The sequence below is a fragment of the Budorcas taxicolor genome, chromosome 18, assembly GCF_023091745.1.
Source record: "Budorcas taxicolor isolate Tak-1 chromosome 18, Takin1.1, whole genome shotgun sequence".
NCBI lineage: Eukaryota > Metazoa > Chordata > Mammalia > Artiodactyla > Bovidae > Budorcas > Budorcas taxicolor.
The window spans coordinates 26,849,484-26,877,245 of record NC_068927.1 but is presented as its reverse complement, the minus strand read 5'-3'; the positions used below and the strand labels follow the sequence as shown (position 1 = coordinate 26,877,245).

Below are 27,762 nucleotides of genomic sequence, written 5' to 3'. Positions count from 1 at the left end.
TTCCCTGGTGGTCCAGTGGTTAGGACTCTGTACTTCCAATGCCAAAGGCAAGGGTTCAATCACTAGTTAGACAACTAAGATCCCTCCTACAAGACTGCATGGCCAAAAAAAAAAATTTTTTTCCAGAGGTTCCATCTGCTACCATATGACTCTATGTCTTAAGAACAAGGTGGGGTGCACCAGGAGGCCCCCTGAGAATACCACCCTTGGTGCTGTGGTGTGAGGCAGAAAAGCCCTGTTTCATTGTATTTAGTTGGGGGAGAAAAGACTCACTCATCTTAAATCCTTTGGTCTAAGTGTTGGACAAATCAACTGTGTGGTTCTAACTATGCTGGTTTGAATCTTTCATTAATAAATGTTTTCATGGCCTTGGATACAGCAAACCAGTTGGAATACAAATTGAATGGGGCAAAAAAGATGAGGCTGTTGATAAGATGTATTCTTGCGTAAAATCCTCGTGCTTTGACTCAGAGTCCTGGTAGTCTCTACCCCTGCAGTGTCTTGAGCCTGATGTTTGGAGAGCTGAGGCTGGGGAGATGTTTTTGAGGCCAAGAGTGCTCAAGTCAGCCTGAAAAGGTGCATCTAGAGGGGCCCAGAATGTGTCCACTGAATAGTGCCAATGCTCTGAAGAAAATCTCATTTTATTGGCATTACAATTTCAGTGTCCTTAATATCTCCACAGCTGCTCTAAGACATATACCCAGAGAGGAAAGTGGAATTCATATTAATCTGAAGCAGCATATAAATCTTAATTCATATTAATGAATATTAATTAATAATTTCCCCACTAAATTAAGAATTTTATAGTCTGAAATGTTTTGCTGAAGGAAGGGCTCCATCAGAGGTGAGTATCAGGAGAGTACTGTTCACACCCATGGTAGGGGATACAAATGCTAATACCCCTTCCCACACTTAATCTTTTTCCATCAAAAGATTTTTTAAAATTAATTAATTTATTTTAATTGGAGGCTAATTACTTTACAATATTGTAGTGGTTTTTGCCATACATTGACGTGAATCAGGCATGGGTGTACATCTGTTCCCCATCCTGAACCTCCCTCCCACCTAACATCCCATCCCTCAGGGTCATCCAAAACATTTTAAAGCCTAACATAATGAATGCTTTGCCAGAACCAGATGTCTTACCCTAGTTGATAAATTCATGATGGAGAGGAATGCGTACCTTCTTTCCAGCAGGGGTGTAGGTGCGGCTTACTTCTGGCGTTGTACCAAATCAGCTGCCGGCAGCCGTCGTATGCACAGGAGTATTCATCGTCCCCGATGCCATAGCCTTCCTGGAGGGAGATAGGGCCCAGAGATTAGTGAGGCTCTGCCTGCTGTGTTATGGGAAAAGTAAGTGTGTCTTTTATAACCATTGAGCTGGTGGCTGGAATTCTAAGCTTTCTAGATGAAGGGAGAGAGCCTATTATGGTTCTTAGAAGGTACCAAAATTTTGACATGGAGTCAGAAGAGAGTATGACCTCACTAACAAATTATTTCCCAAGTTTCACATCTGTTAGTTTATTTAATTCTCATGAACCACCTTGAGGCTGGGAGTACTGTATTCCATTTTAAGAAGAAATAAAGTCTCAGAGAGGTCAACCAACTTGCCCAAGAACACATTACTAGAAAAGTCAAGTTTGGACCTTGGGATTTTTTGATTCCAAGGCTGGTGTGGGCAAATACCTTTTTTGCCTGTAGTACACTTCAAAACACTCCCTTGCTCAAAGATGTTAAACCTGGGTACAACAGAGAGGCTATTGTGGGTTATTAGCAAACAGGTATTCCGAGATATCTGAACATTATATAGGTTCTTGGCAACTTCTTTTATTACTTATTGCCTTTTAATTGTTTAATAATTACTTTATTGTTAACATAAAAGGATGGGTTTGAGATCTTAAGAAATTATTTTGAGCAGTTATAAGAAAAAAAATAGAATGAATACAGAAAACATGCAGACCAGACAACTGCTATCTTTAAGGCTCAATGGTGAAAGATTCTAGTAGAGAAGGCCACTGAAAATGTTGGCCAGATCCAAGTAAGACTTCAGATCCTGGGGATGGTCTGCTTATTCTGTGTGATAATACAATCACAAGACAGACTGGAACAAGGGCTCCAACACACTCTTTGACTACTTAGACCACAACATACTGAATTCGGATGTGTGTTCTCCAAAGTGAGAATTAGTTGTTCTGAATGCACTGCTCAGACTACTCAAAGGTTAAATATTCTGCTGTGTAAATTCTCAGCAGAATATTCACCAGTCTATTATTAACAGAAAGAATGCCTTGCTATCCCTTTCAAAGCCTGAACAAGTAAGTTCAAAAAAAACTGTAACAATAAACAAGATAACTATTCTGTAGGTGACCTGAACAAGATCTACCCTTTAGCTTCTCAGATTAATGATCTATCTCCAAGCCTAACACCTGATCATCTTTTCAACAGCAAAGCTCAATCAGTAAGAGTTAAAATAAGAGGCACCATGAATGGACTTCAAATTTTCAGAAACTGGGTGTGTTCTAGGAAAGACTAATTCCACAAAGCCACACCGTGTCTGTACAGGCAAAAAGATTCAGAATCACCAGAACAATGTCCACAGGAAGCAAAGTTTTAAGTATAGTAACAATATGAAAATGCTGTATTGGGGGAAAGATATATCAGATTTCATCAATTTCTAACCAACCAGTACTTAAGTCAGGGAAAAATGTTTTATTTTTTAAGGAAAGAAATTAAGTCTATCAAGCAATCTGGAGGGATAAGAAAATAGTATTCTAAGTTTCTTGAGAAGCCAAAGTTTTTGCAACTATATGGCAGAAATTAGTTTCACTCACGAGATAAAATGATCCAGCTTCATTGGCCATTAAAAAGAAACTCTGCAACGTTCAGTCTCATATACACTACTCTCAGACCTGCAGTGTGCTGCCATATTAGGAGATACACAATTTATAAAGCTTTCTCCCAAAAGAAGTCCATATTTCTTCTAGTCTTGGGACAAATTTTTACTTCCAAATGAGACAACTAGCTAATTCTCTGAGATTATCCCCATTTTCAAATGCAAAGAACACAATTATTGAAGAATAGGAAGGGGAATGAACTCAAGTCCTAGTTTCGTTTTGTCCCAGTCTTAGTTTCAGTTTTCTTGCCTGTGAAATGGAAATTATAACAGGAAAAACTGTTGTGGGAATCAGATGATAAGCTTTAAAACGAAGTGCTCTGGAAATTAAGATTTTTTAAGTCCTAAAAAAATCACCTTAAGGACATCATTTGGAGCAGACTATCTGTGTAATTGATGCCACTTTCTTTAAGCCAGCGCCCAAGTTGGGCACTAGAAGATTAACTAGCACTGTTCTCCAGAACCACTTATTTTTGACTACATGGTGCCACCAAAAAAGCCTCATTCATCCAGGTTTTAGTTAAGGCCCAGTCAACTAGAAGGCCCTGAAAAGGGAAGGTTCCCAACAAAAGCAATGACAATTTAGGGTCCAGTTTTCCATCCTGGACAAAAATCCAGACCTGCCCTTTCCATGGGCCCTCTTCCTCTAATCTGTCTCTTTCCAGTGAGCAGTTTAGTAAAATGTCATAAACAATTCCAGCATGCTGTACGGCCTTGCTGAAAGGGCACTTTAGAAACTATTGTTATGGCAGGCAAAGTTGTTTGACTTTGTTGGATCACTTCTTTTTTTTTTTTAACTTACCAATATTGTATTGGTTCTGCCACACATCAACATGAATCTGCCACGGGTGTACACGTGTTCCCCATCCCACCTCCCTCCCTGTACCATCCCTCTGGGTCATCCCAGTGCACCAGCCCCAAGCATCCTGTATCCTGCATCAAACCTGGACTGGCGATTCGTTTCTTATATGATATTATACATATTTCAATGCCATTCTCCCATATCATCCCACCCTCTCCTTCTCCCACAGAGTCCAAAAGACTGTTCTATACATGTGTCTCTTTTGCTGTCTCACATACAGGGTTATCGTTACCATCTTTCTAAATTCCATATATATGCATTAGTATACTGTATTGGTGTTTTCCTTTCTGGCTTACTTCACTCTGTATAATAGGCTCCAGTTTCATCCACCTCATTAGAACTGATTCAATGACTGAGTAATACTCCATTGTGTATATGTACCACAGCTTTCTTATCCATTCGTCTGCTGATAGACATCTAGGTTGCTTCCATGTCCTGGCTATTATAAACAGTGCTGCAATGAACATTGGGGTACATGTGTCTCTTTCAATTCTGGTTTCCTTGGTGTGTATGCCCAGCAATGGAATTGCTGGGTCATAAGGCAGTTCTATTTCCAGTTTTTTAAGGAATCTCCACGCTGTTCTCCATAGTGGCTCTACTAGTTTGCATTCCCAATAGTGTAAGAGGGTTCCCTTTTCTCCACACCCTCTCCAGCATTTATTCCTTGTAGACTTTTGGATAGCAGCCATTTTGGACCACTTCTAAAACCCATCCTAAGACCTTATATATGGGATGGGAGGCTATATTATTTATTTATTTTTAATTGGAGGGTAAGAGGCTATTCTAGTCAAGGCTATGGTTTTTCCAGTGGTCATATATGGATGTGAGAGTTGGACTATAAAGAAAGCTGAGGGCTGAAGAATTGATGCTTTTGAACTGTGGTACTGGAGTAGACTCTTGAGAGTCCCTTGGACTGCAAGGAGATCCAACCAGTCCATCCTAAAGGAGATCAGTCCTGGGTGTTCATTGGAAGGACTAATGTTGAAGCTGAAACTCCAATACTTTGGCCACTTGATGCAAAGAGCTGACTCATTTGAAAAGACCCTGATGCTGGGAAAGATTGAGGCCAGGAGAAGGGGACGACAGAGGATGAGATGGTTGGACGACATCACCGACTCATTGCTCATGGGTTTGGGTGGACTCCGGGAGTTGGTGATGGACAGGGAGGCCTGGCGTGCTGTGGTTCATGGGGTCACAAAGAGTCGGACACGACTGAGCGACTGAACTGACCTGAAGAGGCTATTATTTATTTTTATTTATTTATTGTTTTCTTTTTGGCTCTGCTGGGTCTTTGTTGCTGAGTGAGGGCTTTCTCTAGTTGCGGTGAGCAGGCTTCTCATTGCAGTGGCTTCTCTTGTTGCAGAGCATGGGCTCTAGGGCACACAGGCTTCAGGAGCTGTAGCATGTGGGTTCAGCTGCGGTTCCTGGGCTCTAAGAGCACAGACTCAACAGTTGTGGCACTTGGGTGTAGCTGCCCCATGGCATGTAGAATCTCTGGGACCAGGGATTAAATCCATGTCCCCTGTGCCAGCAGGTGCATTCTTAACTACCGGATCACCAAGGTAGTCCAGATAAGAGGTCATTATTTAGATTAATGACAAAAATAAGTCTAAGGGTATTTTCCCAGCTCAAAGGGTAAAAATCATATGGCCACAAAATGTTCCTGATCAAAACTGGATTAATTCCAAAGAGTATATACTATGACTATGAGAATGAAGCTGATTGGGTTAGACATCAGAAGGGTATAAAGTGGCAAGAAATGAACACCTGAAGGAAAGGGAAGAATCCTAACCTCTCGCACTCAAGTAGAAGTGGTCCAACTCTGCTTCCTCTAGTGAATTTAATCTCCCCTTATATCTGATAGCTTTCTGTAACAAAAGATAAATACTAAATATTGAAAATAAATATGCCTACAAATTACAAGTTAAAAGTAAAATGAGAGGAGTCAAGCCAACATTTATGATTTCACGAAAGGAATAGAATTCCTACAAAGTTCCTAAAGCTTAAACGCAAGATAAAACCCATCACTGATAACAATATAAAAACTGAGCCAAAGATGTGGCTGGGGCTGGAGCAGAGCCTAAAAAAGAAAAAGAACACATGTAACCTCTGGGTGGAAAATTAACATGAACTTAAAACTTTAGGGGGAAAAAAATGGCTGAGGTTCACTTGTGTTTTCCTATTTCTGAATCAGTTTATAAACCTGATGTTGCAGATTTGGCACCATGTGGTTCAGCCCAAGGAATGATTACTGGGCAAACCTACCTGAAAAAATGAGTATGCACCACCCACTTGCCAAAATCACCCGCTGCTGCCCGCATCTGCCCAGGTCTCCATAGTACTCACGTGGTTGAGGAACTTGCTGTCCCGTGTGGCCCAGCCGATCTGCATGACACCAGAAGTGACCACAGTAACTTCATAGTACCACACCCCAGCATCCACACAAAAGGTGCAACGCACACTTTCGAAAGAAGAGGCATCGCAGCGAGCCTGGAAAAATCAAAGGGCATGGCAGCCCACCATCAATGCCTGAAGACCACCAGAGATAACAGACCGCTCAGAAGGTGGAATCTATCTTTTCTCATTACAGCTCCTGCTGGACTACTGTCTCCTTCTCTGTGCATTCTCAGTGACAAAATATACAAAACTGAATGAAGGATGCTATTTTACAGTTTAGTTTCCATGGAGTTCCAGATTGAAAGGACTGGAAGACCTGAAAGTAAGAATTAGTGAAGGCTACTGGCTTCATTTTGAATTACTTACAGAGTTTTGCTCTCACAGTAGAATCTTTTACAAATGCATAAACACTGCCTTAACCTGTTACTTGTTAGGGAGGGAAATGAAGGAGAGGATATTGAAGGGTATAAGATGGAGTATCTAAAAATAAGCTAAAGCAGAAAACTACATAAAGCATTTGGTAAGATGTAAGATCAAAGGGCTGTCTGCAGTCATTCTTCAAACAGCTCTTTAATCTTGACATGTCTAGTGCCTAAAGCAGCTGTATATAAGCAGCTCTTTCATTAACCTTCACCCGCCCCCCGCTGCCAATCAGCAACATTTCCAACATGCACGGAGAAGGTAAAGTGCTAGATTGAATATAACTGGTTATACAGGGATTAAAAAAGAAAGGGCCTCTTTTAGAAATACTAGTCTTTGTACCTTTAACTGCATAAAATAGAAGAGATTAAAGTCAGACACTTAAACAAGTCAATAAACATTATAGCACTTACTATATGTATAGGATCATGTGAGATAGGAAAGAGTATATAATACCTCAGACACTCTCTCTTCTACCACTTCTACCTCTAACCACTCTCTGAGTATGTAGTAAATTTCCATCTATTTTGCAAGGATTGCTTTTGCTCAGAATCAGGGCATGAAAGATTTTCTCCCTAGAATGGTCCATCTATGGAAACTTTACCTCCAAGCCATGAGGCGAGATCTTCAGGTACTCGCTGACATCGTTGCTATTCAGCATGGCCTTAATGCTATTCAAGTCCACTTTCTCATAGGTCAGCTGCCTACCCTCTTTCAAAACTGCAAAAGAAGAAGTGGGTACGTTTCTAAGGCAGGCTATTGTGGAAAAACTGTTGTCATCGCTGGCTGCCACTCTTGTTAATAAGTTGAGGTGCTCAAAAATGGCAGAATCGGTAGACATAACCTTAGCTTTGGGGCTGCATGGCTGTATGAAGATTAATTAAGCAAATTAGTAAAGGCAGCAAAGGTAGGTTTATATTTCTATTCCTTACAGTCATTCTTGCATGCAGCAAAATCCAAATGGTACTTTTTCAGAATTATTCTTTAACTGGCAATACACAGGCTGTGCACTGAGCAGTTCCCCACAATGCTGCGGTAGGAGCAGGGGGATTGTGCTAACTATGGGGTGGGGGAAGTGAGGACAGAGCAGTAGTCTAGTTTTAGTTCTTGCAGCCCTTGGAGGAGAAAAATAGTTGGGAGCAACTCTCAAGGTATAGATATGATTTGAGTTTTGAAGAGCAATGCTGGGACAGGGAGAAGAGTGAAGAGAGGGAATTCCAAGTGAGAGGAACAGGCCCAGAGATAGGAGTGACTGGGAGCTGCTTCTAAGACAGTGAAGAGAGTCTGTGTTGGGAAGAGTTGGATTACACAATAGCATCTGATTGGTGGCCTGGATGCAGCAGGAAACAGGAGACCAATAACAATGTCTGAATAGGAGAGCACCGCAATTAGAAGCATTCCTTCCATCTGATTGTCTGAAGAGTCCCTAGGATTCGTTACTGCTAGAATATAGCCAACCTATCAGTAGAGGACTTTATAAGGAAAAACTCACACTGTCACAAATGAAGACCAGTGATCCTATTTAAGAAGTGGATTTGGAAATGAAAACAGGCATTTTAATACAGGACAACTGCTACTTACAGAGATTGTCTAAACTCCACTGGGCACAGAAACCAACTTGACGTTTCAGATAATCAGGATCATCAGTCCAGGACTCCAATGTGACAAGCCGGTCACTAATACTGGATTCAGAAATAGTCAATTTATTTTCACCTGTTTGGGAAGACATAAACCTTAAATTAACCATGGACGAGTAGGAGCATTTGCTGGGCAGATTGATGGAGCGAAAGAATACAGAGAGACAATTAGAGAATTTGGAAACTATACTAACGACAAAGCCCAAGAGCTCTATTTTCTAGAAGGTAGCAATACCATCACTAAATTTTCTAGCTACAAAAAGTGGCTAATCACAGTCACCAATTTTGATTCTTTAGGTGAGAAAACTGTTGCCTTTGTCATCATATTATAGACCTTGAGATGTTTATCTAGACAAATCAGAATGTATGCATGTTATTTCAGAGAAGGCAATGGCACCCCATTCCAGTACTCTTGCCTGGAAAACCCCAGGGATGGAGGAGCCTGGTAGGCTGCAGTCCATGGGGTCGCTAAAAGTTGGACACGACTGAGCGACTTCACTTTCACGCATTGGAGAAGGAAATGGCAACCCACTCCAGTGTTCTTGCCTGGAGAATCCCAGGGATGGGGGAGCCTGGTGGGCTGCCGTCTATGGGGTCGCACAGAGTCGGACACGACTGAAGCGACTTAGCAGCAGCAGCAGCAGCATGTTATTTTATTTAGCTGCATGACTTGCAGAAGTTTAGTTCCCCAACCAGAGATTGAACCTAGGGCCACGGCAGTGAAGCCTAGAATCCTAACCACTAGGCCACCAGGGAACTCCCCAGAATGTGGGCATATCTGACGGGGTTCAAAGGTGGCAGCTCATCCAGTAACTAAGAAAAATTAACATTTTTAACAGGCAATATAGATCATTAGTGCAAGAAGTCACTATACCTACTTGTCTGTGCAAACTTTTCCAGTGCGATAAGTGCAAAAAGCATGACTGTGGGGTGGGACTGTAATTTCTGAAAGACAACAAAAGATAAATATATACATACATGCACATATATATATATATCATTGCCCTTCTGGGGTGACAATTTCCTCTTCTTACCCATTGTGTGCTAGACCTTTTTTTTTGGAGCAGTCATCAAAGTTTTACTCATTCAAGTCCTTGATTATCCACTTGCTACTATTGTTAGTAACTGACCACAACAGTCTCCTAAAATCTTATTTTCTTGTTCATTTATAGATATGGAAACATCAAAAGTATCTTGTTAAATGCACTATTTTATTTAGTAACACTTATATTTGTTAAATGAAATCATGCTGATTCTTACATTCATTTAAGCAAGCCAAACAGAAGCTTAGAAGTATAGCTAAAAATGGCTTTTTTATTCAGAACCCTAAAAGGAATCACTCATCACTTATCAGGTTCCAAAATTATAAATAATGAAATTAACAACTCATGGCTTCATTTTCAATCTGTTCTCTGAAAGGAAGCCTACAAATGCTGATTGTAGGTGGGCGAGAGCAACAAGTGAGCTCTTTCAGTTACAAGCTCTTTCAACAAGTGAGCTCTTTCAGTTATACTTAAGTTCACATCACATGTGTTCACATTTGAAGAAAGGTCTATCTGCTTAACATCACATCTGCTCCCAGCCCTCCCTCCCCACAGTTATGCTAGGAGCCTGCAAAAGAGCTCCAGAACATGACCTGGTTTCCATTCACTCTTCTGGTGCCCAACTGGGTTCTGCAAAGCTCTTCCCTGTTACAAAGCCTGTTTAGCACTTTACTTCTTGCCATAACCATCCTCAATCCCTCTGTCTGGCTTTTTAGACCCTGAGCCCTCCTTACCTGACTACTCAGTCTATATCCTCCTGTCTCTGAATACTGTCTTCTGATCAGACAGTTCTCTGTAATATGCTGGGAACACAGCCATTTCTGTCTCTGGGCTTCTGCCAGTGATTTGCCTTTAGTCAAGAATCCCATTTTTTTAAAAAACTTTATTTAAAAAAAATTTTTGGCTGCGTCATGTGGCATGCAGGATCTTAGTTCCCTGACCAGCGATCAAACCTGTGCCCTCTGCATTGAGAAAGAGCACAGTCTTAACTACTGAACTGCCAGGGAAGTCCCAAAGCCCATTTTTCCTCTCTTGTGTGCATAATCAAATTCTCACCCTATGCTGTGACCCAGGTGAAGCTTCACCTTTATCAGGAAGTCTAGCTCCCACAATTTCCAGTCCCCATCACCCATACCTCCCACCTCCCAGTCACTTGTCAGAACTCCTGGCACTTGGTCTGAAGGAAGGGGTTTTGCCCTTGATCATATCCCACCATAAAGTAGAGGCTAATTATCTTGTCTGAGCAGTTTTGTTCCCTGAACTAATCAGGAAACTTGAGGGTGAAGGACTGTTAGACTACTTCTGTATTTCTACAGTGCTTACTTAGCATAGTGTTAAATGCTTTAAGTACATATTATCTAGGTACTGAAAATATTTTTCAGATTTTGAAAAAGGCCAATGAATAGCAGACCTGCAAAACATAACTTTAAAAAATACAGACCAGACAAGCCTGGTCTGTGCGAGAGATCTAACAGCATAGCCTTGGCAAACCACAAGCTTCACAGACCATACACCAAATAACAACAGTTATTTAAAGAGCAGTAGGGAGCAGGGAAGGATGGAGGAAGAGAGAGATTTACATACACTGGGAAACTGACCTCACAGTTTCCTGGCTTGGAATGCTGTGTAATTTTGTTTCTACTGTGGAGGTTCCTACTACCATTTGGCAGACTCTAAGGATGCATACAAAAAAGCCAATCATAGCACCTATCTTATGACTAAATTTAAAACCAAACCGACTCAGCTGTTTTTGCTTGTAATAAATTCCTATCCTGCGCTTACTTTTTTTTTTTTTACATAGGAGGGAACAGATAAACACTCAGGAAACACCTGCAAATAAAATTTATAGCTGATTCCATTCTCTGTGCCATTGGCTAAGCTGGAAATGTTAGAAAAAGCACAATTCTAGATGACTAAGAATAACTAGCTTTGATGTCTCACTTACCAGACACTGTAGCAAATATTCCAGTATTCCTGGGCTAAGTAAACCAATACTTGCAGGACCTAGACAAATACAACAAACACTGGATATAACTAAATGTGTCATATTAGTTGAATTGGTAACTAAGACCAACAAAATCATAGAACTCTTTCATCTAGCTAAAATTTATAAACTGTGTATATATTAGATTAAATATCATATAAACTTAGCCTTTTCTGTTATTTTTAATTTTTAAAGCAAATAAGGAAAACTTTTTTTTAATGTTGGTATATGCTTTATTCTCAAAATTGATAAGATTCTAAAATTTATAAACAAATGCAAATGGCTACATATATAACCAAGACAAATTTGGGAAAAAAGAAAGCAAAGTTGAAGAATTCATGTTACTACTCATCTTCATTTTGGAGTATGTATAATTATGGCTGATCTTTGTTGCTGTATGACAGAAACCAACAAAACATTGTAAAAATTAAAAAAAAATTTTTTTAATGAAAAAATAAAGATCCTGCGCCTATACTCAGCAAGGTGTAATTAAAAAAGAAACTCATCAGCAGAGGTTCATTATCAGAAGAGACTCTGGGGAGAGATGTTTTTACCAAAAAAAAAAAAGAAAAGATAAGTATTTCTTGTATTAATAGGAAAACTCTTTGTTTTAAATTTTCCATCTTCCCCTTAAGGTCAAACAACTTAAGGTTTTCCTTGGGGGAGCGTCCCAGAGTTACCTGCTAGTTTCTCTGCCAAGCAGCCTAGGACTGCAGATGTGTTCCTGTGTTTGGCAGGATGACCTGAGTCCTGGCAAGCTACTTCTCCATTTAGGTTGAGAATTTCAGTCAGTTTTTGGAGTGCATCCTAAAAACAAAAACATACAAGTGGATCTGGTAAATATATGACTTAGGCTTTTTATCCCCAAGGTAATTCTTTGGCACAAAAGTAATAACCAGGTGTTAAATTAACTCAGAATTACCATGCAAACATGATAAAATATACCCAAAGGATACCATTATTGATGGGAAATATTATTTGATCTGAAAGTTTTCTTACATGAATTTCTAGATAACATTTCACTCAAAATGTACTAGTTGTATCAAATATATGCTATATACTCTTGGGTCATTCAACAGACTAAATCCACCCAAATGCCAATATGATTGATAACAATAAGGCCTCGTGATATTGAAGTAGAAAGTTCCTTAAAAAAAATTTTTTTATCCATCAAGAACAAATATCACCAGAATTTTTAAGGCAAATTATAATAGAAACCTCCTATAAGACTAGGCAAAGGTCAATTCATCAGTGACAGATCAAAGACTTTTTCCCTTTGTCCATGTTTTTCCATGTTGGGCCTAAATATGTAGGGCTTAGACAAATGAAAGATGCCAGAATCCAAAATTTTTAAGAAAGGATTCCATAGACCATATGGAATAAGGCAATGAAAATTTGATACTTTTGTTCTAACTTGGAATAATCAAAATTATGCCAATATACCAATATTAAGACTCAAAAGTGTTTTTGGTATAACAGTTTTTTTTTCCTTAATAGAAAATATTTAAAGAAAGTTTTATCATGAGGAAATTGTTTAGAGAGAGAATCAGCTTAGCAATTGAACATTCCCTTCTAATTTCAAAGAATGCCATTACAGATACCTGGGTTGGACCCGTACACTCTTACAAAAAAACCCAAATGAACTTTTTGGCCAATCCAATATAAATGCTCCCATTTTTGACATTTTAAAAATTTTAAACTAAAGTTTTTGAGTAAGCTACTTATAGACAGAGGATGTAACAATTCATAAGTAATAAAAAACAAGTTTATACAATGAAATGAATATTAAATAAAACAGACTCAAAATACTATATATAAAGAGGAAATGCATTATACCAAATGTTCTTTGTGGTCATTCATCTTGTGTTTAAGCACAGATGTCAGTTTCATAAAAGATAATTATTAACTTACTTTAGTGGGCAATGGACATTCATCTAGTAATAATGTTATAACAGCTGGTCCCAGTGGATCTTCCAATGGAATAACTCTAATTAAAGACTGGACAACGTCTAACCATCCTTCATCTAAGAGCAAATCAAGAAGATTATATGATAAAGTCGCTATTTTTAAACTGTGAAAATATGTAACTTATAACACAAGATGACTTCACAGTAAAATATAACCACTCTTGGAGAAGAGAAACATCCTACAGCTTTTAAGCAGCTAGTATTTGGCATGGACATGGTCATCAATTGCTGGTCATCATGGTAGAAACAAAAAATCCTAATTTACAGGAGTCTGGTGATTTAGGGGTATCTTTATTTGAAGAAAATTCAAGCTATGTTTCTGGGTTCTCAAATTATGATTAAAAGTTTCCAGCCTTTATTTATGACACAGGAGTTAACTGAGAAAATTAAGTATCTGAAACAGTTGGCTCTATTTTCTGAATGACATTTAGAAAATTGAGGAACAAAAAATTATCTTCCTATTCTAGAAGAGTTATAGTCAAAGATCTGTCAATGCCAAAATAATTTTAATAATTCCAGTGAGATAAAACCATTACTAAAAGATGCAGTATATACTCAGAATACAATACAGTGCTTTTAATTATTGCCCTTGTGCAGGAAAATTTCCATAGACTAAGGGCTTTTTTCCTCATCATGTATGTTAAGTATTTTTGAAGTATTTTTTTAAAAGTGGCTACATTTCTTCATGATCATTAATTAATCAATTAGGAAGTCTTTTAAAAAACTTAAAAAAATACCTGTTTCTGCCATTTCGTGCAATGTAATCATTGAATAGGGAGGTTCCTGATCACTGAAAAATAAACATTCAAGACATCAAACTTGAAGAAATAAGAAATGACAATTTCAAATAGTAGTTCAAACTGCAAGTTTGGGGGTTAGAAAGGAACACGAGTGAATGTAGAGAAAGATGGAGGAGACAACCAGAGCTATAATCTTTAAGGACAAATGCACACCACATGTACTTATTTACAAGGTCACTGTCCATGAGAGCCCACAAACATTAACAAAATGGGCAGAAAAGCACGTGAAAGGACCACCATGTGGCCTGAAGTCAAAGCACAAGACTAACACTGAAAGCCAGAGCTCACTTTCAGTTTTACCTCCAACAGTTTAACCTCTCCAATGCCAGCAGAGACAAGGCAAGGAGACCAACATCATCTTCCTCATACATACCTCAAAAGTGCCAGGAAGGCAAACGCAATCCCAAATGAGGACTTACAGAAGCAATGGCCTACATAACAGCTTCGTTTTTAGGTGGCGTTCTGGTAAATATCACTATATGCTTAAACTTCATAAAATGAGGTTAGAAGAAAAAGAAACCAAACTTAATTAGTCATTGCTCTAAAATGGCATTTTCCCCTTAATTCAGTGGATTTTCAAACTGATCTCAGGAATTCAAACAGATGCTTTAGGGGAAATTTAAAAATGAAGGAAATATATTCCATCAAACTGATCATCTAATTATTTAAAGAATATATTCACTGCTTATTTGTTTATATATTGTGGCTCTCTGTTTCACTGTGAAAAAAGAAAAAAAAACAACCAACTATTGTTTTCAATCATTTAATCCTCAGAATAACCTTGCAATATGGGAATTACTAAGTTCATGTCGGGTACTCATTAGGTGCCAGTGTTGGACGCATCCTATTCCTTTTCAAAACAAGGGAAAATTCTTATTTTTAAAAATTATATTAAATGATATAACTAAGTAATACAAACACTGCTCTGGGGCAATCTGGCAATAATGAAATTAAGTATGCATATATTCACCAATGCTAGAGAAATAATTACACAGGCGCATATGAGGCTATTTGCTGCAATGCTATTTGTACAAACAAAAATTCAGAAGTAGTAACCTAAGTGACTGTCACCACATTATTGGGTAACAAAATATAGTACTTTGAGCATACAACAGAATACTCCGTAGCAGTCTCAAACACAGTGCTGAGAGGAACTAAAACCAAAGAGACTTCTCTAATCATTAAGTAAATTTTTAAAATCATATACAAAACAATATATATATAAGCTTTCTACACAGACATAAACATATGTCAGGCAGATTAGAAGAACATACCTTAAATTCAGAAGAATGGTTACCCACTGATATTTGGAGGTGGGAGGTGAAAAGGACAATGTGATTAGGGAAGAAGGGCAAAATAAGAAAAATGACAAGGTCAGCGACCAGTAAGGAATATGAATACCTGAATTCTATACAGACACACTTAAAGGACACACACATCCTTACCCTCAAACAAACAATATAAAGACCTCCCTAGTGGTCCAGTGGTTAAGAATCTGCCTTGCAGTGCAGGGGCTGTGGGTTTGATTCCCAGTTGGGGAACGAAGATCCCACATGCCACCAGGCAACTAAGCCCGTGGGCCGAAACAACTAAGACCCAGTGCAGCCAAACAAATAAAACATAAATATTATATATTAAAAAAGAAGATGACAAAAATTCTTTGTGGAACAGAAACAGCAGGAACTTCTGGTAGGAGGCAAATGCTAAAACCATAAGATCACTAAGCTCTGGGCCAGGAACTAGACAGAGGTCACCAGGAGCTTTATGTCTGCAAGGCAGGTAAGGGGGACCAAAGCCCCACTGTTGCAAGGGATGGAGCAGACTTACCAGATCAAGTGGGAACAGCATTCCTCTCTCAGTGAAAGGAGTTGAAAAGCTCTAAATAGTAGCCTGAGCTGCAGCTGACGTAAAGTTGCAAGTCTCCAGTGACAGAAAAAGGCAGAGAAAGCCAGGTAGCAGGACCTGGGCTTCCTAGAGTGGGGTGGGACCTCAGAACCACCACTTTTAGGTTCAGTTGTAGACTGAAGGCCCCTGGGCCCCAGATGGAGACAACAAAAGTGACAGAGAGAACGGGAGAAAAAGACAGAGAACACGCACACACACATAGAAAAAACTTTCATCGAGAGGAGCCTGCGAATTAAAATTCCAAAGTCATGAGGATAAGTAACATTACTACCATCAGCAATCGGAGTATATAATACCAAGAAAAAAAAGCAAAAGAGTTGAACTTCAGAATGATTTTTAAATTAAGTATATATTTCAAGTGTATTTCCTATAGCAAAGCTCTCATTATGCCATTAGGAACCATGCTGTCCTCTCAAATCAAGGTCATTCTCTTGTAAGTAACAGGAGGAGAACAATAAATATTAAGATCACTTTATAAATGTGATATCTGCATACATCCTTTTACACATATTCTTACTAAGCCCATCTGTCTTGTCTTCTATGTTTAGTTTTAATAGCCTTATAAACTTTGTAGGTTAGCAAATTATTTTCTCTATAGCAGTTTCTTAAAAAAAAAAAAAAAAAGCTCTGTAACTATGTTTACAAACTCTCTGAACCTGCTTTTGCCATTATGTTCTCCAATATGTCCCTTTATAGTTGTTCTGCACCTGCCAAATTTTCCCATTTTCAGAAGAGTTTTCACTGTAATTCAGTAAAAACAGGTTTAAGGTAAAAGTTACCCTATTATTCAAGTGTACACTACTTGCCTCATAAGTCCACTTCTAATGTGTAATACTGTTCTGAAGCTTAGAAATAAAGCTCCTGCTTTGCCCCTACACTCTCTTAACCACCCTATAAAAAATATGTCAAAGTCTATTCTGTACCTGTTTTCCCAATGGGCTTAAATAATACTGCTGTGGTTTACTTCCTTATTCGGGAAGGACAATTTTTCATTACAATTTTACAGCATGCTTTAAATGTCACCATGAAGAAACTTTACATAACAGTTTCTAGACCTTTGCTTGAATTTAGGGGATGCAAATGGCATAGATTTATATTAAATATATTTCCTACAAACATATTAAAATGACATTAAATTCAGATACCAGAACTACTTCAAAGGCAGGTTTTAATAAACTTAGGAAGGCCTTTCTGAGATGGTTACGGAGTATATTTGTAAGAATATTTTCTAGCATGCTCTATAGCAGAAAGAAACTGTAAAATAAATTTATTCCTACGAGGACAAAAAAACCCCCTCAAAATAATATGCACAGGTCTATCTTGCTTTATGCTATCATTTTTCAGGAACTAAACAAAACTATTTTCTCATAAATGTGATTATCAATATTTAGATACTTAAATATACTGGCAGACCCTGAAGCAAAAAGAACCCAGACAGAACTTAAAAAAAAAAATCTATCCTCTATCGAGGACATGTTCTATACAAGGCAACATTTGTATCTGTGCTCAGCCACATCCTGACTCTTTTTGAACCATGGACTGCAGCCCACCAGGCTCCTCTGTCCATGGAATTCTCCAGGCAAGAATACTGGAGTGGGTTGCCATTTCCTTCTCCAGGGGATCTTCCTGACACAGGGATAGAACCTGCGTCTCTTGTCTCCTGTACTGGCAGGTGGATTCTTTAGCACTAGTGCCACCTTACTAGATGATTTATATATATTTTCTCATGATAATCCTTGTCAGAAAGGTATTATTTTCTTTTCATAGATCAGGAACCTGAGGCTTAAAGAAGTGATTTGCTCAGTGTCATGTAGCTAGTCAAGGGGCTGGGCCAGAATCTGAACCTTTGTTCGCTACAGTTCTAAAACTTACTGTTACTTTCTGTGCTATACGGTTGAGTTAAAATGCTTCTTTCAACTTGAACAATGCCCTTTAATCTCACTGTTATTCAGTCTGGGATTTTGCACTTAGACAAAGCAGGGGAAGAAACAAAACAGGGCACAGGTGTGTCCTGCAGTTTCTTTCAATTTCCAAGTTTCCCAAATGGATCTAGGAGGGTCATCTAAGGGAAATATTGGTAAAAGAGGGAGAAGGATAGAAACTCTTCTTGACCTACGTCCTTCCATTGCCAACAGAAGTTGTGTGCAGCTACATTCTTGGTACCGTGGGGTCGCAAAGAATCGGACACGACTGAGCGACTGAACTGAACATTCTTGGTAAAACAACTTATCTTGAATCTCCAGTCAGTACAGTAGATAGCCAAGCAAGATAAGAGTGAGTCTTCACAAAACCATTTCCTCTTGTAGGCTTCAACACAAACTCACTCCATATTGACTACATTTCCCAAGAGAGATCAAAGCTTTCATTGGTGTATTCTGCTACAGAAATGTTTAGACATTTCCAGACTGGAGTAGATATTAGCAAGTAAAATGATCAAACCTTATAATTTACTCTCATGAGAAATGAAATAGTCTACCCCTGCCCTACGAGTAATGAGTCTTGGGAGATATATCTTAATGCACTGAAGGAGTCCAAGAGTTATGATTCCTGGCGTAAGGCTTTTCATTAGATAGGAGGTGACCATGAGCCAGATACTTACTTATCTACAAGAGTCCGTATGACTGCCAGTGTGTCCAGCACTAGCCCGTCTACATTTTGTTTTTTCCTCCTTGGCTCATGTGGTCCTCGGCCTCTCCTTGGTGGCCGAACAGGGTCCCGGGGCTGGCTCCTCGTGTCAGCGGCGGGGACTGCACTGTTATCGGCCTGTTGCTGCTGGGTGTCAACACTGTCTTCTGCTCCGCTGTCGTCTCGGCAGATACAGGAATTGCCCATGGTCGCAGTGGCACCTCTAGTCCCCAGGAAGCGGGCTATGTGCTCCTCAAGAGTCAAGAGCAGACCCTGGCCAAGGCTTCTGCTTGCTAAGAACACGGCCCAACCAAAGACAATCATTTAGATAGTTTTCAGTTTTCCAGGTACTGTTTTCATAATCTGGAGTTGAGGAACTTGCATCCTATTTGTATTTAACAACTGAATGCTGAAGAAAGTTGCAGAGTTGATCTCCAACATTATCAATTATAAGGAATCCTGGTCATCCAGTGGCAGTTCTAAAAGAGAAAAGGAAAATGAGTCAAAGGTTTCTTGGCTACTCAATTACTCAAACTTTCCTAACTTGATTTTATAGATATTAGGACTACAGTGAAGAATCATCTTTGGTTATTTTTATAGGCTTCTGATACAAAGAGATGTCTTTACGTAAGAATTAACAACCAGTGATTTATCATTATAGTATAAAGCTGGTTGCTAAACCACATCCTTGTAAACTACAGGCATTAAAATAGATTTCTTTTTTAACATATGTGTGTTTCTATCCATATAGAAATACATTACAAGAATGTGTGCAATTGCTTTAAGGGCTCCTTTTGTGGATTAAAAAAAAAAACTATTTTTTGAGTGTGTGAGAAAATTTAATATGTTTCAAATAAAATATCTAATTATAGATGTCTGTTTAAAAAAAGTTATGATACAATGTGATAGCACCCACTTGATAACAAGAATAACACAAGGATAGAGTGTTCCGTTTAAATGACCAAACTGCATAGATTTCCCATTTGGAGGACACTTGAGAATTCACAGAGATAATACAAGTAGTTACAAAGTTTTTCCTTTATGAAAGCAAGACTTTGTTTGGGGGAAGGTCAATATATATCACAAGGTTATTTTTCACAATGATAAGTTTGCTGCACGTCTGCTACAAGGTTAAGAATAGGGAAGCACCAATGATCTTTGTCTGAAAATACTGACTAAGCTAATACTGCTACCAGGCACTGGGAGAATACAGGTTGGCACTGGGAGAATAAAGAACAAGATATAGTCCCCACCCTCCAGAAAGTTGTAGATGGCCATTCTCATCCCACAAAGCATGTTTATCATAAAAAAAAAAAAAAAAGTCTAATGATAGAGTCAGCCCTTCATTAAGTTGAGAAAATCTGGTTAGGTGTAAAAGGAAGTAAAGATTTGGAAGCAGAAGACTTAACACAGTAGCAAAGGGTGAAAACAAAATCATGTGGAGACCTGAAGACCAGGATCCCCAAGGACACTAACAGACACACAAGGATTAGAGACTGGTATGGAGTCTCTACGCAACATTTGCTGTTTACAAATAAATCCTATCTTGAGCACTGGCTTAGGAATAGATATAAATATTAATAAAGTAACTCAGTGGGATTAGAAGCAAGAGAAAACTTGTTTCTGTTATTTTGGACAGATTTGCGGCAAATTCTTTCAAATATTTGCCCAGTTTAATTACTACTCATAAGAGAAAAAAATGGAAGGGAAAAAGTAGATGGAGATAAAAATTCTTTATATATATAATACTTAATCTAATGTAATATGTAGAGAGACGGGGAGGGACAGGGGAGGGGAAGAAGGGGAGAGGAGAGGCAATGGAGAGGAGAGGCAATGGATAGACATTATCTCCCTCCAGAGTACCAAGACAACAGCTGAGCCAAGTATAAGACCACAGATGTTCTTGGTTCTCCCGAAAGAGTCAGGCCATCTTCAAAATTTGGAGGTTGTATCGTAAACATTTCATGCAAAGATGGGCTCGATAAAGGACAGAAATGGTATGGACCTAACAGAAGCAGAAGATATTAAGAAGAGGTGGCAAGAATACACGGAAGAACTGTACAAAAAGATCTTCACGACCCAGATAATCACGATGATGTGATCACTAATCTAGAGCCAGACATCTTGGAATGTGAAGTCAAGTGGGCCTTAGAAAGGATCACTATGAACAAAGCTAGTGGAGGTGATGGAATTCCAGTTGAGCTGTTTCAAATCCTGAAAGATGATGCTGTGAAAGTGCTGCACTCAATATGCCAACAAGTTTGGAAAACTCAGCAGTGGCCACAGGACTGGAAAAGGTCAGTTTTCATTTCAATCCCAAAGAAAGGCAATGCAAAAGAATGCTCAAACTACGGCACAATTGCACTCATCTCACATGCTAGTAAAGTAATGCTCCAAATTCTCCAAGCCAGACTTCAGCAATACGTGAACCGTGAACTCCCTGACGTTCAAGCTGGTTTTAGAAAGGGCAGAGGAACCAGAGATCAAATTGCCAACATCCGCTGGATCATGGAAAAAGCAAGAGAGTTCCAGAAAAACATCTATTTCAGCTTTATTGACTATGCCAAAGCCTTTGACTGTGTGGATCACAATAAACTGTGGAAAATTCTGAAAGAGATGGGAATACCAGACCACCTAACCTGCCTCTTGAGAAATCTGTATGCAGGTCAGGAAGCAACAGTTAGAACTGGACATGAAACAACAGACTGGTTCCAAATAGGAAAAGGAGCACGTCAAGGCTGTATATTGTCACCCTGCTTATTGAACTTATATGCAGAGTACATCATGAGAAATGCTGGACTGGAAGAAACACAAGCTGGAATCAAGATTGCCAGAAGAAATATCAGTAACCTCAGAAATGCAGATGACACCACCCTTATGGCAGAAAGTGAAGAGGAGATAAAAAGCCTCTTGATGAAAGTGAAAGAGGAGAATGAAAAAGTTGGCTTAAAGCTCAACATTCAGAAAACGAAGATCATGGCATCTGGTCCCATCACTTCATGGGAAATAGATGGGGAAACAGTAGAAACAGTGTCAGACTTAATTTTTGGGGGCTCCAAAATCACTGCAGATGGTGACTACAGCCATGAAATTAAAAGACGCTTACTCCTTGGAAGAAAAGTTATGACCAACCTAGATAGTATATTCAAAAGCAGAGACATTACATTGCTGACTAAGGTCCGCCTAGTCAAGGCTATGGTTTTTCCTGTGGTCATGTATGGATGTGAGAGTTGGACTGTGAAGAAGGCTGAGCGCCGAAGAACTGATATGTTTGAACTGTGGTGTTGGAGAAGACTCTTGAAGGTCCCTTGGACTTGCAGGGAGGTCCAACCAGTCCATTTTGAAGGAGATCAACCCTGGGATTTCTTTGGAAGGAATGATGCTAAAGCTGAAGCTCCAGTACTTTGGACACCTCATGCGAAGAATTGACTCACTGGAAAAGACTCTGACGCTGGGAGGGATTGGGGGCAGGAGGAGAAGGGGACGACCCAGGATGAGATGGCTGGATGGCATCACAGACTTGATGGACGTGAGTCTGTGTGAACTCCGGGAGATGGTGATGGACAGGGAGGCCTGGCGTGCTGCGATTCACGGGGTTGTAAACAGTTGGACATGACTGAGCGACTGAACTGAACTGAACTGTAAAGGATGTGATGAAACATAGGTAGGAGCATGATGCAAGGATTCAGCTGAAAATAACCTTTTAAAAGAGAGCACAGTGAGAGTTCCCTGATAATCTAGTAGTTAGGATTCAGTGCTTTCACTGCTGTGGCCCAGGTTCAATCCCTAGTCAGGGAATAGATCCTACAAGGTGTGCGGCGTGATCAAACATAAACAAACAAATAAATAAATAAATAAAATAAAAGAGAACACACTCGAAAACCAGCAAAGAGTGCAAGTAATACCATACCATTCCCATCACTCCAAGGATGGGAGTGATTGTGAGGAAAGCAGTGGGTTAAAAAGACATTTGTAGACATGGAAAACCAGTGGAAAAGTATGATTCATGATACACACGTGATGTGATGATACAATTAACTATCCAAGTAGAGGGAATGAGATTCCTATCACAATCACAAGATTCCTCCCCATATTCGAAAATTCCAAATGGATAAAAAAATTTTAATTTAAAAATAAATATATAAGGAAAATAAGTTTGTTGGATCTCAAATTCTTAAACTTTATTCCGTCCAAATTATTTTTGCTAAGGCTTATTTAAACTGAATGTAGAATAATTCATGCACATTTCTATTTAGTACATTTCAAAGCAAATGGAAGAAATAGGTATGGGTATTTCCAAAAATCTGACTAATTTGGAAGAATTATATGTGGTGATTTTTTTTTCCTATTCCCCAAATGAACTGAAGTATAGTTCAGGTCAATTTCTTCCAAAAGAGTCATTTTCTTTAAATGCCCTAGAAAATGATGTCAGCTATAAAATTTGTTAAGAGAAGGAAATGTAAAAAAAAAAAAAAGGTTATACCTTCAATATTTTAAAACCAAAGACTTTCTTTTTTTAAGGACTAGCTATAAAGACCAGGTGCAAAGAAGTTAATTAGGTGGGAAAAGCCAGGAGGCATTCATTTCAAAGGCAAGACTATGAAACAAACATGGGGGAAAAAAAAAAAGAGCTGTTATCTTCAAATTTTTTAGCCGTGATCTTTAAATGAGCACACAGAGTGCTCTTGAAGGTTAAAGCCAAAAGCAGGACAATTAAGTGAACACAGTGTATGATCTTTCAGATTTATTCAAGACTAAAACATGGATAGCTTTTCATCTGGAAAAGCATCACTCACGACACTTCTCAGAGACTAAACTGTGAATACTTTAGGCAAAAGACTGAGTGGTGAAGCTAAACAATTATACTTTATACAGCTTTGTTTTATCTCATTCCAAAAAGCATTATGTGATTCACTTTCTACAGACCGTTGTTTTAAAACAGTAACATTCATCTCACACAGGACACCAGAGGCCACCTAGAGTACAGGGCACAGGCTTTGCAGTCAGTCTGGGCGCAGGTCCCAGCCCTGCAATATTTACAGCTATGCATTCTAATTACGCTGACTACTGACACACTTCAAAACATGGAAGATAGTAACAGTTCTTACACCTCACAGTAGTTCTGTGAGGACTACATGGAACAGTACCTGTAAAACATGGCACGGAGCCCAACACTTAAAACGAGCCCCACATGCAAGATGTTATTATCAAATGAGTACACAGCTAATCAGAAGTAACCAAATAATCTGGGAGTTGGGGGCTAGGAATAAGACCTGTCTTAATTATGAGCACTAAGATAACTAACAAACTTACCTTTTATAGAACTCATCTACACTGCACTGAAACGATGTTTACTTATCTGTGTATTTTGGGGAAAAAACCTTGGAAAAGAATGTAGCTTAACAATCAACCCCAAAGGTGATAGGCATTAAAATCACTTAGGTGCCTCTTAAAATACCAAGTCCTGGTTCTACGCCAAATAGGCAGCAGCATCTGAATTTCTAGGATGTGGCCCAAGCAAGTGTTTTCTTAAAGGCTCCTCAGATGATTCCGATGGTGGCCATGTCTGGAAATCACTGTGCTATAGAACCTAACACAGAAACTGGGTCTGTACGCAGGACCTCCTGACTGAGTGAAGGGACAAACTGGGAACACTAAAGAGTGATTCTTCTGGGGTCTAAAAGGTGAATCTCCTTTCCCAGAGAAATGAACTGAGGATATCTTTGAATATACTCTTTTGGAGAAGCCAGTCAAAAACCCACCAGAATACAGCTACATCTAGTACAGATGATGTACAGTACATGTCAACACAGTGGATGAAGCAGTCCCCTGTATTTCCCACCACAGCCCCCTATGAAGCATCATACTGAACCAGGATGGTATGCTGCTTATGGGTAATGTTATTCAAGGGCTGACAGACGGCACGGGATAGAAAATGAGTAAGACTCACACAGAGTCGGACACAACTGAAGCGACATCACTTTCACTTTTCACTTTCATGCATTGGAGAAGGAAACGGCAATGAACTCCAGTGTTCTTGCCTGCAGAATCCCAGGGACGGGGGAGCCTGATGGGCTGCCATCTATGGGGTCGCACAGAGTCAGACACGACTGAAGCGACTTAGCAGCAGTAGGAGAGATTACGTAAAGGCAACACATTTGTAATATCTACATACTTCACCCTAACATTTAAGACTACTTAGCATTAGATGGTCAAGTTAGTTTTGAAACAAAACAAACAAAAAAATCTAGTCACATAATTTAAATATATACAACTATCAGATCTGCAACTGTGGCAACCATCAACTGATTTCATGATGGATGAAATTATTTTCTGATAGATGAAATGGCACTGGATGCCATTACTTAGTAGAAATACTTCTCTTACCATCTAAATGGTAATGCTTTTAAAATCGTCTCAGTGTTCATAACCATTTTGCTGAGAGGACCTAATTACAATCAAACATTTCCTTTGCAAATCTACTTCTCTGAAGTGCAGTATTATTTATTTTTATTCTCCCCTTTGAAAAAAAAGAAAATAAAGGCTATTCTTTCCATTTCAGTATCATTTATGACTTATTCTCCATTTTATATATTTTAAAGCTGCTCTGAGAGGGGGAAAAAGCCAAACTTGGGCTCTCAGTAAGGTTAGTGTTAAAGCAGCGAGGACTAGTACTCAAAATACAGACCTCTACCATCATAAACAGCTCACCACAGAGACATCTGCCAACTGATCTAACCCTCTCTAACAAATGGTCCAGGAATCAATGATTCATCTATTCAAATATTTGCTTGAATTCAGTCATAATACAGCTTAGTGACTTTAAGAACATTTTCTTTTCTCTGAAAAATAAAATCTCAGGACTATGCTGCCAAGAAAGGAGAGGCTGGTTAAATGAAGGAAGAAAAACCAAACTTTGGGCATAAAATTACTATTGCTGTCATTTTTACCTTATTGTTCCAAAACAGTGAATGCAGCACTTTTTTCCAGTCCACCCTACAGAGGCTAAATTGTACAGCATGAACAATAACAATATATTACACACTGGAAATCTTAATGATTTTCTCTTCTTAAAAAATGTTTTGGAATTTTCTCCTAAGACAGTGAATGCATTTACAAGTGATAGCTTCTAGTGTTATGTTTACTATGCTCCTCCAATATTTCATTATGAAAAATTTCAAACATACAGCAAAGTAGGATTTTACAGTGTATACCTATATACCCACCACCTGGATTCACTATTTACATTTTACTGTACTTGCTTTATCACATCTGTACACACCTTTATCCATCATCAATCCACCTTTTTTTCTTGATGCATTTCAAAGGCATCTATGAACTTCCCCCTTAAAAAATCAGCATGTATATCACTAACTGGTTTCAATATGTTTTGAGGTTACATTTACATAAAATGTACAGTTCTTAAGCATGTAGGTGCTGAACTCTGTCTACTGCATATACCTGTATAACCCTATCAAGATAGGGAAGCTTACTCCATACATTTGCTTTTAAAATATCCTGCTGGACACTCCAAAGACCACAGTTTTCCTGTGTTTAAATGGGAGGTCAACGTGTAAATCTTGGAGGTCAACGAGATTATTATATTTGGTAGCAAAATAAGTAGGTAAGAAAGATGTATTGTATATCAAGAGTACACTTGCCGTTTGAAACAGAAACCACCTGAGGACATTTTAACAAGAGCATGTTTTGCCTCTAAAATCTAAGATATCTCAGAGGAAAGGGAAGGGAAAGATTGTGAAATATTTGGTTGGAGCTTCACTTTTCCCCCAAAAGGAAGGGCAGCTCTGATATTTTTACATGCCACTCAGGTGTTGAAGACTATTTGTCTGCAGTGGCACTGGGCACTTGAGGTTTAAGTCACATAAGGTATTCTTAACCACTGGATTGTAACTTTGAAGTTGTCTGGGAAAAAGCACTGAATGATTCTAATACTTCTCTTGTGCACTGAGGTTGAGGTTGGTTTAAGAAAGTACATTTTTGAGGGAAAAGTAGACAATTTTTTTGGTTGAACTGTTGGAGAAGTACTTAGGGTAGGACAGAGTAAGGGATTTTCAAAAGCAAATGACAGTAAAAACGAGAGAGGGGGGAAAAAAGGAGTAATGAATAATCCTGCCTGGTCTCAAAGGCTGAAAACTTTGCCTTGGACCCAAAAAGGAAACGCTAAGGAAGAACTGAGGTAAGTGCTAATGATAGCTGCCATCCAGAGGAGAAAAACAAATGTAATACTCCATACTATGGGGGATTTTTCACCTCCAGAAGACCAAATAACAGGAAATCATATAGATGTGTCATTCAAACATATGATTCACAAATCTGAAAAGATTCTTCTGTTATAGAAAACTCTTTGCTGCTAAGAAAAGCAAACAAAAAGTAAACAGTAGGAATAGCAACACCTTTCTCAATGAAACCTACTTAAAATGGTGTCTGAAACACTCAGTTGCACACTTGACTGTGTATCTACTGGAACCTAAGAGAAAAAGTGTTAGTTCAGGTATGTCCGACTCTTTGCGACCGCATGGACTTGTAGTCCATCTAACAGATACTCAGTAAGTATTTTAAATGAATTCATTCTAAAATCTGTAAAAAGTATTCTTTGAAAAGCTGAGAACACATCACTCAATAAATATGAATCCAAAGCTAATATGCTAGGCACAGAGCAGAGATGACAAAAGGTCCCTCATACTTTTCTTAAAGGGATGAAGAGCAGCCACAGACAACAGAGTGCCCAATCCATAATCCAGCACCTGCCACAGAAGCCCATGCGTACAGTGTCAGGTCCACCAGAAGGAAGCCTCTCGCTCCACTATTTTTCCAGTGGAAAAGGAACTTAGTTAACATTCAAGTATCTGTACAAGGAAGTTTTTAGGTGACTATATACATTAGCCTCGGCAACAGGGGAATGAAGGATTTAGATCTGCACTGCAACACATTCATGTCTTAAATGATAAGCCAAAATATTGTTGGTACATATATCCCTGACCATGCAGTTGAAAGGTTAACCAAAAGTCCATACACTTAGTTGATAAAGATGAAGATAATGGTAACGCTAATGAAAAACAAATAAAAGAGGAAGCACAACGAAAAACCAAGATCAATTTGAGACAATACTGATGATAAATCCCAAATAAGCACCTTTCCTGAATACTGTAAGTATCCCCATTCTGCACATGACATGGTAAGAAGCTCTGTGCTGCTGCCAAGTGTCTCA

General features: G+C 38.9%; 1 protein-coding gene across 1 annotated transcript in view; it reads right to left on the bottom strand.

Annotated features, from left to right (window-relative positions):
• The window catches only part of RSPRY1 (ring finger and SPRY domain containing 1), a 37,449-nt gene that overhangs the window by 6,290 nt on the left and 3,397 nt on the right, over nucleotides 1–27,762 (bottom strand). The window contains exons 2-11 of the mRNA XM_052656248.1: nucleotides 18,508–19,012; nucleotides 13,941–13,993; nucleotides 13,148–13,260; nucleotides 11,917–12,043; nucleotides 11,198–11,256; nucleotides 9,088–9,154; nucleotides 8,154–8,285; nucleotides 7,177–7,292; nucleotides 6,102–6,245; nucleotides 1,184–1,295 (exon numbers count right to left, since the gene is read on the bottom strand). Coding sequence (XP_052512208.1) covers nucleotides 1,184–1,295; nucleotides 6,102–6,245; nucleotides 7,177–7,292; nucleotides 8,154–8,285; nucleotides 9,088–9,154; nucleotides 11,198–11,256; nucleotides 11,917–12,043; nucleotides 13,148–13,260; nucleotides 13,941–13,993; nucleotides 18,508–18,857 — 1,273 coding nt within the window. The 5' untranslated portion in view covers nucleotides 18,858–19,012. The remainder of the gene's footprint in view (nucleotides 1–1,183; nucleotides 1,296–6,101; nucleotides 6,246–7,176; nucleotides 7,293–8,153; nucleotides 8,286–9,087; nucleotides 9,155–11,197; nucleotides 11,257–11,916; nucleotides 12,044–13,147; nucleotides 13,261–13,940; nucleotides 13,994–18,507; nucleotides 19,013–27,762) is intronic.